The sequence below is a fragment of the Heloderma suspectum genome, chromosome 3 (assembly GCF_057233095.1).
Source record: "Heloderma suspectum isolate Gila_16-S chromosome 3, 16-S_ref, whole genome shotgun sequence".
NCBI classification, from domain to species: domain Eukaryota; kingdom Metazoa; phylum Chordata; class Lepidosauria; order Squamata; family Helodermatidae; genus Heloderma; species Heloderma suspectum.
Genome location: NC_139460.1, coordinates 181,368,622 through 181,381,626, shown reverse-complemented (window position 1 = coordinate 181,381,626; position 13,005 = coordinate 181,368,622). Strand labels below are relative to the sequence as shown.

The 13,005-nt window shown below is 42.4% G+C and overlaps 1 protein-coding gene across 12 annotated transcripts in view; it reads right to left on the bottom strand.

Moving 5' to 3' along the window:
- CHUK (component of inhibitor of nuclear factor kappa B kinase complex) overlaps positions 1-13,005 on the bottom strand; it is a 153,694-nt gene that overhangs the window by 84,882 nt on the left and 55,807 nt on the right. For all 12 annotated transcript variants that reach the window (XR_014789296.1, XR_014789299.1, XR_014789295.1 and 9 more), the window contains exons 4-7: positions 11,788-11,857; positions 9,198-9,286; positions 1,336-1,425; positions 1,059-1,183 (exon numbers count right to left, since the gene is read on the bottom strand). Coding sequence is in view for 3 of the 12 variants with exons in the window: in XM_084845120.1 (XP_084701246.1) it covers positions 1,059-1,183; positions 1,336-1,425; positions 9,198-9,286; positions 11,788-11,857 (374 nt within the window). In the remaining 9 variants the exon portion in view is untranslated. The remainder of the gene's footprint in view (positions 1-1,058; positions 1,184-1,335; positions 1,426-9,197; positions 9,287-11,787; positions 11,858-13,005) is intronic.

The window sequence follows — 13,005 nt, the reverse complement described above, 5'->3', positions numbered from 1 at the left end:
CTGGAGGCACAGAGTGGTATAAAATGGAAACTTACCATCTCTTAAGTATATAATATTAAAATTTAAAGTTCCAAAATGGTGCCACCAAGGTAATTAGTGGTGTCATGCATCCACAAATCTACTTGCTAGCTCATCAGGGCAAATGCGCTTCAGCCTCTGGTGAGAAGGATGCCAAGCAAAGAAACATTCCCTCCCCAAGTAACCCTCTTACTCAAGCTCTGGTTTGGAGAAGATACAGCAGCAGTCTCTCCTCCTCTTCCTCACCCTATCTCAGCCTCAGTGCAAGTGAGATAAGATTCCACTCTATCTCAAGCCCTCTGCATTTGCTAGGGACTTCCATGGCTGCCAACCTTTTCCAAACTGCAATGCAAATGAAATTCCTTCCTCTCCCTTGGGTCCTCTTCAGAGGACTTGTGGGAGAGGAAGCAGATGATGGCATAATAAAGATTGGGTAGTAAGCTAAATCAGTATTTGTGGAGCCCTTTCACCAGTGATATCTCTGGCACTATCAAGAAATGCCTGTGATACTCACAGATACCATACAGCACTCATTATTGCAATATGAGTGCTCCCTTGTGGCTCCGTGCCATGCATTTTCCAAGCAACAAAATATTACATTTGGAAAATATTGCCAGTATTGCAGTAAGACACACTAGCTGAAGCAAACATATTTAGATCCCTGCCAACCCTACATTTACTGCACAACAAAACAATAGTCTGGAAAGGCCCATTACTGCTTAATGCTATTACACCAAGAGGGAGACAGACTTGTGAAAGGAAAATTAACACAGAAAAACCATTTTCCTTTCTTCTTGAGTCTTCCTGGCCAGCAATCCTAACACATGGGTTATGAGTCTGAGCAGAACCACAGTCTTGGAGTAGACTCTTCTTTAGTGGTTCATTTCTAAAAACAGAGGGGCTGCCTGGTGCAACTGTTCAGTAACTCTGAGTATGTATAAAAACTAAAGATACTAGTTTACCCTACTCACTTTTCTATGGACAAGAAAGGCAAGCAATGGTCTAATAGCCCATTACATCTCAAAAAACAAATCTCTTACCAGGTAAAAGGCTGCTGATTATGTAAAAATGGTCTAAATCCTGTAATGCACTCGAAGACCACAGTTCCAAAGCTCCAGAAGTCTACAGAAGTTGTATAGGGCTTATTATCAAAGAGTTCTGGTGCCTTAAACAAAACAGTAATAAAATGCAGTAAGAACCAAAAAGCTCTGGAGAGCACTGCAGGTTTTCTTCTATAATTGGAGACAGGATAAATGAAAATAAAAACTGGGGCAATTTCCGCCATAATACACTGCCATTTTATCTTTACAATCTTACCAAATATTGTAAGGTCCCAACAAAAGATGTGCATAAGCTTCCTTGATCCAGATCCTTGGCATATCCCAGGTCTATTATTTTGTGAATTGTCTGGAAATAAAATCAAGCGAAGATATTCTTTATTTATGCTACTTGACGTTTCTACTGCTTTTGACACTGAACAGTTTTCTTTACTCTTATGAGTTTTAGAAGCTGAGTTTTTCCCTCATTTAAATTTAATTTACAAAATTTCTAGATCACTTTTCAGCTACTGCTACCAAAGTGGTGTAGAGCCATTTTCTTCCTCACCCTCCACAAATGTTTTTTCACAGCTTTTATTACCAGATCCTTCCTCTCTTCCATCTTCTCCCAGTTTTGGTTCTCTCCTTATCTCTCTCTATTTTGGCAAGTTCAACCATAGCCTAAGTGTCCCCCTGTATGCCAAGTCATCTCTCTATACTTCTCCTGACTCCTGATTTTTCCAGGTGTCTTTTGACATCTAAGCATAACTGAAGCTCTGTGTCAGAAACTTAACTCCCACCCATCCTTCTTGCATTATTTTTCCAGCTGTATACACTTAGTATACAGCCTACGGTTCATTTTTGATTCCTTCTTTCACTTGCTTCTCATTTTGTTGTTCAGTCGTTCAGTCATGTCCGACTCTTCGTGACCCCATGGACCATAGCACGCCAGGCCTTCCTGTCCTGCGCTCTCTCCCGGAGCGTGCTCAAGTTCATATTCATTGCATCGGTGATGCTATCTAGCCATCTCATCCTCTGCCGTCCCCTTCTCCTTTTGCCTTCAGTCTTTCCCAGCATCAGGGTCTTTTCCAGTGACTTTTCGCATTAGGTGGCCAAAATATTTGAGCTTCAGCTTCAGTATCTGTCCTTCCAATGAGCACTCAGGCTTGATTTCCTTTAGGATGGACTGATTGTACCTCCTTGCAGTCCAGGGGACTCGTAAGAGTCTTCTCCAGCACCACAGTTCGAAAGCATCAATTCTTCGGCGCTCAGCCTTCCTTATAGTCCAGCTCTCACAGCCATACATTACTACTGGGAAAACCATAGCTTTGATTAGACGGACCTTTGTCGGCAAGGTGATGTCTCTGCTTCTTACTATGCTGTCTAGGTTTGTCATAGCTTTTCTCTCAAGGAGCAAGCGTCTTTTAATTTCATGGCTGCAGTCACCGTCTGCGGTGATCTTGGAGCCCAAGAAAGTAAAATCTGTCACTGCTTCCATTTCTTCCCCTTCTATATGCCAGCAAGTGATGGGGCCAGATGCCATGATCTTCGTTTTTTTAATGTTGAGTTTCAAACCAGCTTTTGCACTCTCCTCTTTCACCCTCAACAAGAGGCTCTTTAGATCCTCTTCGCTTTCTGCCATTAGGGTGGTATCATCTGCATATCGGAGGTTGTTGATAATTCTCGCAGCAATCTTAATTCCGACCTCTGATTCATCCAACCCGGCGTTTCTCATGATGTACTCTGCATATAAGTTAAATAAGCAGGGTGACAATATACAGCCTTGTCGTACTCCTTTCCCAATTGTGAACCAATCGGTTGTTCCATGTCTGGTTCTTACTGTTGCTTCTTGACCCTCGTACAGGTTTCTCAGGAGACAGGTAAGGTGGTCTGGTACTCTCATCACTTTAAGGATTTGCCACAGTTTGTTGTGATCCACACAATCAAAGGCTTTAGCGTAGTCAGTGAAGCAGAAATAGACGTTTTTCTGGAATTTTCTTGCTTTCTCCATGATCCAGTGAATGTTGGCGATTTGATCTCTAGTTCCTCTGCCTCTTCGAAAGCCAGCTTGTACTTCCAGTAGTTCTCGGTTCACATACTGCTGAAGCCTAGCTTGTAGGATTTTGAGCATCACCTTGCTGGCATGTGAAATGAGCGCAATTGTGCGGTAGTCTGAACACTCTTTGGCATTGCCCTCCTTTGGAATTGGAATGTAAACTGACCTTTTCCAGTCTTGTGGCCACTGTTGAGTGTTCCACATTTGTTGGCATATTGAGTGCAGCACTTTAACAGCATCATCTTTTAGGATTTTAAATAGCTCAGCTGGAATACTGTCATCTCCGCTAGCTTTGTTGTTACTAATGCTTCCTAAGGCCCACTTGACTTTACTCTCGAGGATGTCCTGCTCAAGTTCAGTGACTGCACTCTCCTGGCTATCAGGGACATTCAGATCTTTCCTGTATAGTTCTTCTGTGTATTCTTGCCACCTCTTCTTCATCTCATCTGCATCTGTTAGGTCCCTGCCTTCTTTGTCCTTTATCATGCCCGTCTTGGCACAAAACGTTCCCTTGAGATCTCCAATTTTCTTGAAGAGATCTCCAGTCTTTCCCATTCTGTTGTTTTCCTCGATTTCTTTGCATTGTTCATGTAAGAAGGCCTTCTTGTCTCGCCTTGCTATTCTCTGGAACTCTGCATTCAGTTGGATAGATCTTCCCCTTTCTCCCTAGCTTTTTGCTTCCCTTCTTTCCTCAGCTACTTGTAATGCCTCATCAGACAGCCACTTGGCTTTCTTGCATTTCTTTTTCTTTGGGATGGATTTCGTTGCTGCCTCCTGAACAATGTTACGGACCTCCGTCCATAGTTCCTCAGGAACTCTGTCTATCAGGTCTAATCCCTTAAATCTATTCCTCACCTCCACTGTATATTCATAAGGGATATGATTTAGGTCATACCTGAATGGTTTAGTGGTTTTCCCTACGTTCTTCAATTTAAGCCGAAATTTTGCAACAAGAAACTCATGATCTGAGCCACAGTCAGCTCCAGGTCTTGTTTTTACTGACTGTATAGAGCTTCTCCATCTTTGGCTGCAAAGGACATAATCAATCTGATTTCAATATTGACCATCTGGTGATGTCCATGTGTAGAGTCGTCTCTTGTGCTGTTGGAAAAGAGTGTTTGCTATGATCAGCGTGTTCTCTTGGCAAAACTCTATTAGCTTTTGTCCTGCTTCATTTTGTACACCAAGGCCATGCCTGCCTGTTATCCTGGTGATTTCTTGACTTCCTACTTTAGCATTCCATTCCCCTATGATGAAGAGGACATCTTTTTTTGGTGTTAGTTCTAGAAGGTGTTGTAGGTCTTCATAGAACTGATCAACCTCAGCTTCTTCGGCATCAGTGGTTGGGGCATAGACTTGAATTACAGTGATGTTGAATGGTTTGCCTTGGATTCGTACTGAGATCATTCTATCATTTTTAAGATTGTACCCCAGTACTGCTTTTCCCACCCTTTTGTTGACTATGAGTGCTACTCCATTTCTTCTAAGGGATTCTTGCCCACAATAGTAGATATGATGGTCACCTGAATTAAATTCGCCCATGCCTGTCCATTTTAGTTCGCTGATTCCCAAGATGTCGATGTTCAATCTTGCCATCTCATGTCTGACCACCTCCAGCTTACCTTGATTCATTGATCTGACATTCCAGGTTCCTAAACAATATTGTTCTTTACAGCATCAGATTTTCTTTTCACCACCAGACACATCCACAGCTGAGTGTCCTTTCGGCTTTGGCCCAGCCGCTTCACTCTTTCTGGCGCTACTTGGAAATACCCTCTGCTCTTCTCCAGTAGTATATTGGACACCTTCCGACCTGAGGGGCTCATCTTCCGGCGTCATATCTTTTAGCCTTGTGATACGTTCCATGGGGTTTTCTTGGCAAGAATACTGGAGTGGGTTGCCATTTCCTTCTCCAGTGGACCACATTTTGTCAGAAGTCTCTGCTATGACCTGTCCGTCTTGGGTGGCCCTGCATGGCATAGCTTATGGCTTCACTGAGTTACGCAAGCCCCTTCGCCACAACAAGGCAGTGATCCATGAAGGGGTTGCTTCTCATAATGAATCTTATATTGAAGGTTATAGCTCATTACTATAAATTCACCCTTTTCCAGCTTCCCTAGTTTTTAATGGGGAAAAAACCCTTTGATTTACATTTTCTAAACATATCTACAAGGAAAGGAATTTCTAGGTGTTTTATGATTCTAATCAGTTATTTATTCTCTTGACTACTGTAAAAATCTTACCAGTTTTCCCCAATTCCATTTCAACTTCTGATCTCTGATTTAAAAGTGTACTACAAGCATCAACCATCTCATTAGTTGTTTTGACTTCAATCACTTAAACTAACAGTAATTATCCTATACTACTTTTATTATTTTCCCCAGAACCTCACCCACTCATAATCACCACTGAAGCTGTACCATTTGCATTTGTTCAGATTTAAAAATATTCTTCCCTATTTGTCACTTAAGAATGATAAAGCTGAAACCTAGTTCACACATCTCCCTTCCCTCCCTCCTCCAGAAGAGCATAGCTCCAGACTCCAGACTCCTATACAATTTGAATAGTCTACCATAGAGTGCAGATGAGCCTCAAGAACACATAGCACTAGACCAGGGGTGGGCAGAAAGAAGATCTCCAGATGTTTTGGATTTCAACTCCCAGCATTCCTGACCATTGGCCATGCTGTCAGGGGTTTCTGGGAGTTAAAGTCCCAAACATCTGGAGATCTACCTTCTGACCACCCCTGTCCTTGAGAACTTCAAAAGAAAACCAAGTGACACTGAAGCAGAAAAATGGGAATCTACCAGGGCTATAACCCAGAGAAAATTAGACTACAGGAAGGAAGTTTTCCTCTGCAGTCCCAAATATGACAGTCAGATATCCTCTTCAAATGTACCCAAGTTACTGAGGAGCTTGCACAAATATTGTAACCACATGGGGCAAAGCCAAACTCACAGGTCTTCCCATCAGATTAGCTCCCTCTCAGTGGATTGCCAATTGGGGGGGGGGTGTCTAGGAAAGGGGGGAATCACACACTCTCCAGCAATATGGAATCACATCTCACAAAAGCATCTTACACACTACTCCTTGCATAAAAGGAACATGGGGGTTGAAGTCTACTACTGACCGCCCAATCAAGGAGAAGATGAGGATGAAACTTTTGAAAAGCAAATTGCCACTGTTTCAAGGAAGCAAGATGTAGTAGTAATGGGGGACTTCAATTTCCCCGATATCTGTTGGGAAACAAATTCTGCAAAATATGGCCCCTCAAAGAAATTCCTGACTTGTGTGATAACTTCCTCCTACAGAAAGTGGAGGAATGAACTAGAGGGTCAGCTATCCTTGACTTGATCCAAACCAACAGAGATGACTTAGTGGATAAAGTAGCAGTTATGGAAACCCTGGGGGAAAGTGATCATGTTATACTTGAGTTTTTGGTTCTAAAGGAAGCAAAAGCTGAGTGTAACCAAACTCGTACCCTGGATTTTAGGAAGGCCGATTTTAATAAACTCAGAACAATGATAAGTAAGGTCCCATGGAAAGGAGTCTAATGTGAAAAGGAGTCCAGGATGGGTGGGAGTTTTTAAAAAAGGACATTCCAAAGGCACAATTACAAACAATTCCAAGAAGAAGAAAAGGTGGAAGACAACAGAAGAAGCCAATGTGGCTTCACAAAAAGCTTAGAGATGACCTGAAAACAAAAAAGGACACATATAGGAAGTGGAAGAAAGGCCAAGCTACAAAGGAAGAGTATAGGCAAGTAGCACAGAATTGCGGGGATGGTGTCAGGAAGGCTAAAGCTGAGAATGAGCCGAGGTTAGCGACGGATGCTAAATGCAACAAAAAGGCTTTCTTCAGATACGTGCATAGTAAAAGACAGAGGAAAGAAATGGTGGTTCGACTATTAAATAAAGAGGGCAAAATGATAACAGATGACAAAGAAAAGGCAGAAATGCTCAACTGCTACTTCGGCTCAATCTTCGATGACCCCCTGGCAAAGGTGAAGTACAGGTTGAAGGGGCAGGATTGCAGCTTGAGATCGATAGGCATATGGTCAAGGAACACCTCATTACTTTGAGGGAGTTCAAATCTCCAGGACCCAATGAACTGCATAATAGAGTAATAAAGGAACTGGCAGAAGAGTTCTCAGAACCACTGTCTACTATCTGTCAGAAATCATGGAGGACAGGTGAAGTGCCAGATGACTGGAGGAGGGCTAATGTTGTCCCTATCTTCAAAAAGGGTATAAAGGAGGCACCTGGGAACTACAGACCAGTCAGTCTGACATCAAGCCCTGGGAAAATTCTGGAGTAGATGATAAAGCAATCAATCTGTAAGCATCTTGACATCAGAGTATTGATTACTCGAAGCCAACATGGATTTGTCAAGAACAAATCCTGCCAGACAAATCTGATCTCATTTTTGGATCAGGTCACCTCCCTTGTGGACTGTGGGAATGCTGTACACATAATATATCTTGACTTCAGCAAAGCTTTCGACAAGGTACCCCATGACACCCTGATTAGCAAACTAGTGAAAAGTGGAATAGATGAAACAACTATCAGGAGGACCCACAGTTGGCTACAGAATCGGACTCAAAGAGTACTTATCAATGGGATCTTCTCAAACTGGCGAGAGGTAACGAGCGGGGTACCACAGGGCTCAGTCCTGGGCCCAGTGCTCTTCAACATTTGTATTAATGACTTGGAGGAGGAGGTGCAGGGAATGCTGATCAAATTTGCAGATGACACAAAATTGGGCAGGATAGCTTGGAAGACAGAAACAAAATTCAAAGTGATTCTGATAAACTGGAGCTCTGGGTAGAAAACAACAGAATGAAATTCAATAGGGATAAATGCAAAGTTCTGCACCTAGGAAAAGGAAACCAAATGCATAGTTACAAGATGGGGGATATTTGGCTTTCCAATACTACAAGCGAGAAGGATCTTGAAATTGTTGTAGATCACAAGCTGAATGGGATGCAACAATGTGATGTGGCTGCAAAAAGGGCAAATGCTAGTTTGGTCTGCATTAATAGAAGTATAGCTTCCAAATCCTGGGAAGTACTAGTTCCCCTCTGCTCAGCACTGGTTAGGCCTCATCTGGAGTACTGTGTCCAGTTCTGGGCAACACACTTTAAGAAGGATGCAGACAAGCTGGAGAGGGTTCAGAGGAGGGCAACAAAGATGATCCGGGGATGGGAAACAAAGCCCCATGAGGAGAGACTCAAAGAACTGGGCATGTTTAGCCGTGAGAAGAGAAGACCGAGGGGAGATATGATAGCGCTCTTCAAGAACTTGAAAGGTTGTCACAGAGAGGAAGGTCAGGATCTCTTCTCCATCATCCCAGAGTGCAGGACACAGAATAATGGGCTCAAGTTACAGGAAGCCAGATTCCGGCTGAACATTAGGAAAAACGTCCTGACTGTAAGAGCAATACGACAATGGAACCAATTACCTAGCGAGGTGGTGGGCTCTCCCACACTGGAGGCATTCAAGACGAGGCTGGACAGCCATCTGTCAGGGATGCTTTGACATAGATTCCTGCACTGAGCAGGGGGTTAGACTCGATGGTCTTACAGGCCCCTTCCAACCCTACTATTCTATGATTCTAAATTGTATTAATAGATTCTACACAACTCACGTCAAGAACTTTAGCAGGGCATATCTGCTGCATCCCAAATGTACTGCAAAAGAGAACAGCAGTCCTCCTTGCTCTTTACTTTCTACTGTCATGGTTACTCAATAAGACTGGTACTTGACTCTAGTCATTATCATGCCCTCCCCCCCCCCGATGGGCAGTGAAGAATCAGGATAGTTCCCAAATTCTCAGCAAGTTCTTGTGCTTTGTCTCACATTAATTCACTCCAATCCTGCCTACGGCAGAACCATTCTAGCCCTCCATTTATCCTTTGTACCAAATACATTCTTGTGGCATTAGAGTAAGACTATTCAATATACTCTAGATACTGAAGGTTGTGTCTGAAAATAGGGAATAGGCCATCCTTTCTCAATGCATCCAGCCAAAGTAAATGATAGAATTCTAGATACGCTGTTTGAATCATCTAAGGTATTTTCACTTACCTTCCCACCTTCATCTTGAAGAACAATATTTTCAGGTTTTAGGTCTCTATGTATTATTCTGTTTTCATGTAAGTACTGGATACCAGACCCTAGAAATCATGTTGTTTGGGGGAAAAAACACATTTTTAGAGCAATCTAGATCCAGTCTCCCTTTTACTATCTAAAAGGTATCTAAAGAGCAGAATATAGTAGGAGGTAAGGCAGGATGAAATTACTCTTACGCATTTTTTTAGTTCTAGTATAATTATGACCCTGCTTTGCATTGTCTACAGTGTCTTAAAAGGGTAGTCAAGGATAATGGAGGTGAAAAAGGTGTCTTGGCATTTTGATTATTTTTATATCCTTGTTGAAACTGTACCTTACATGATTTTGAGATTCTTGTTGCCTGCTAACAACAAGCTTGGGTAAGCTAAAATGTGAACCCTCAAGAAAAAAAATCAATTTTAAATCCAATTTTATACTCTTGTCAGAAGTGGCAGTGGTGTTGTGCTGCTGGTCCTCCCCCTAATGTTGTGTGATTCCCTGGCCTTGCTCCCTGCCATCCATATGCTGCACATAAATATCTGAATAGGGACGATTTAATAGGGATGTAAATAACCAAAAAGCGCCTTCCCCCCACCCCCTGATTGTTGTGTACACGACGGACCTGGACGCCGCCCCATTAGTGGCATTTTTTTTTTGCAAACGATCTCACCTGGGGGGAATTTTCATGGAAATGCACTGAGAATCTTTTCTCTGCTTTTTCCTGAAATCGGCTTTGGTCCATCAGCAGCACACTAAGCTGAAAAAAGTGAACTATGCCCCTCGCAAACCAACGGTTTTCACAGGTCGCACTGCACAGCTTTTCTCCACTTTTTCCTGAAATTGGCTTTGGTCCGTCAGCAGCACACTAAGCTGAAAAAAGTGGACTATACCCCTCGCAAACCAACGGCTTTCACAGGTCGCACTACACTCTAATCTGCCTTACTTAGGGGTGGGCAGAGTCAACCACCTATGAGAGGCTTGTCCCCGCCCCCCTCTTTCCCCTGCTCACGGACAAGAAATGTATTGTAAAAGGCACAGAGCCAGTTTCCCTACATCCAATCAAAAAGCGTGCTTGCCAGTCTTTCTCCACAGAAACAAGACTTCCATATTGTGTTACCTCAGTGAATCTTTAACATATCCCAATGCTGGATGAGTCTCTGTAAAGCCTGCCCCGCTTTCTGTGCATGTTTACGCAGAAGAAAGAAATAAATCTCGCTCCCCCACAGTGAATCTTTAACATATCCCAATGCATATGGAGCCATGGTATACTGCTAAAGCGCTAAAGGGTTAAAGCTCTAAAGCCTTCAGCTCTTTAAAGACATTAGCTGCCGGAGAGTTCTTTATGCTTACTATATGGTTTTGTGATCTTTTTTTTCGTAAGCTCCCATGTAAACAATCCGGAGATCCTGGATCACAGCAGGATCATTTAAATATGCCAGGCCTTGTGTATTTTGCCAATCTCAGGGACATTCAATTATCTTCTCTTACCTAATAAGGCCATGTAAACATTGGGGCTGCCTTTTTATGTTTTATTTCCAGTTATTTAATTTCCTGCAAGATGATTTGCCTTCCAACCTGTTTCTGTATTTTGAGCATGGTAGCCTCTTTGAAGCAGTGCCCTTTGACCACTGCATTCATAGTGACCCACACGACAGGGGTAGCCATTTCTGGTTGCTATCAAAAAAGGAGGGAAGTTCCCTTTTCAGTTTTCCCACAGTGTTCTGGAAAGTTAGAGGTTAACAATCCAAACAAAAGAGTGTCAGTGTGTTCCCAGCAACTCTGTTGTGGTCTCAACCAGGGCATGATCAGATGGGCCCTAACTGGGCATCCTTGACTTGAGGCTATAGACATTTTGACACCATAGTCTAGTCTAGTCTAGTCTAAATGAGTGTGACTCATGATGCCTCAAATGGGGAGGCTGAGTCATGATATCTCCGGAGTCTGGACTTCACTTCCGGAAAGCTGAACCATGGAACTCCCTCCTACAGGGAAATAGCTGTGACAATAGAATTTAGCAATTTCCAAAAAGAGATTAGATACCACAATATAAAATGGTATCAGTAACTGCCAGCTGATTATACCAAACTCCACCTCCAACTGCCACCATTTTGTGACTGCTGGGTCTCAGTCGTATTTAGCTCTCTCAAGCAGGCCCTGGGGATAGAAAATCTGAGGATGATGTCCCAACTTATTTGTATGACTTAAGCATAGGATCACTTCATGCTGATTTTTTTTAAAGGAATGAAAGCTGGGAAGACTACCAAGATAGTAAGATTAGTTTAGAAAAATCTCACTAACCACACATTCAGGGTAATGCATGTCTGAATCAAAAACTGAGATCAGAATCAGGATGTGAGAATTTGTTTTCATTTTAACATTTGCATTTCTAAGGCATTACACAAACTAAGAAAGGGCAAAAGGTCGTAAGAAATGTTCATAAAATTTAAATGATTTATGTATTCAGACTGCTCCAAGCCCCACATTTTTTTAAGTGTTTGAGAGAAAATGAACAGTTTGAGAACCACGGAAAAGCTTGTCAAAAGGCATGAAAGAGCAGTTGACATACCAATGTCGCTAAGAAGGGAAAGTATTTGGCTCTCCTTAAGACCACAGCAATTTTCGGGTGTGTTCAACAGCTACAAAAAAAGTGTTTCAATTTAAAATACAAACGTTAATCAGATGATTCCTATTCATTAATCAATACACACATGTTAAAGAACTAAACATTTTATGAGCAAGCAATTTCTTGAAGAACACAAAAGCTACGTATTTGAAGAAGGCCTCTATATATACAAAATGAGCATTCAGCAAGCTGAGCAAATTTGTTACTTAAAGACGTTTTAAGCAAAGCAGAAAACTGACACAGGTGTAACAACTTTTAAGTTTAAGATTATTTATTTTCAAATTTTATCTTTATACCACCTGTCATGTAAAATGTATCCAGGTGGTGTTCAAGATTAAAACTATAATATAAAAATATAAATATATAAAATAACGAAAACATACTGAAACGTTACCAGTGGCTATCAGAAAATGAACGAACAGAAAATCAAAAGCCGAGGCAAATAAGAAGTCTTCAACATGCACTTGAACTGCATCAGAAATGGCACGTTTTATTCCTGCGGGGAGGGTATTCCAGAGAGTTGGCACTACCACCGAAAAAGCCTCTTCCTAGTTTTTGCCAGCTAGATATCTGCAGGATGTGGCACAACCAGGAGGACTTCTGATAATGACTGCAGTGGCCAGGCTGGAGTTCTCTCAAATATTCTGGTCCCAAGTTGTTACGGGCTTTATAGGTTAACACCAAAACCTTAAACATGGCCTGGTAGTAAATTGGCAACCAGCACAGTTCTTTCAGCAATGGTGTTATATGGCAGCGGCTAGATGCATCACACAATAATCTTGCTCCTACAGCTTCTGGACTATGCATAAGGGCAACCACACATAGAGTATGGATCATTGTAGTTACACCATTCCTGGTCAGGAACAGCCTGTAACTGGTGCACCAGCCAAAGCTGGTAAAAGCACTCCTTGTCACTGGAGCCACGTGCGTCTCCAGAGGAAACAATGGTTCTGTGAGCACCCCAACCTATGTTGCAATCCCACCCAGAACAGGCAAACTGCTTAAGTCCCAGACCCAGGAACTGCCTACCTTTACCAGGATTCAGTCTCAGTTTATTTGCCCCCATCCAACCCATCATTGCATCCAGACACTGGTCCAGAACCTGCATGGCCTCTCCTGACTCAGATGTAACAGAAGTATAGCTGAAAAATCCTAATGATC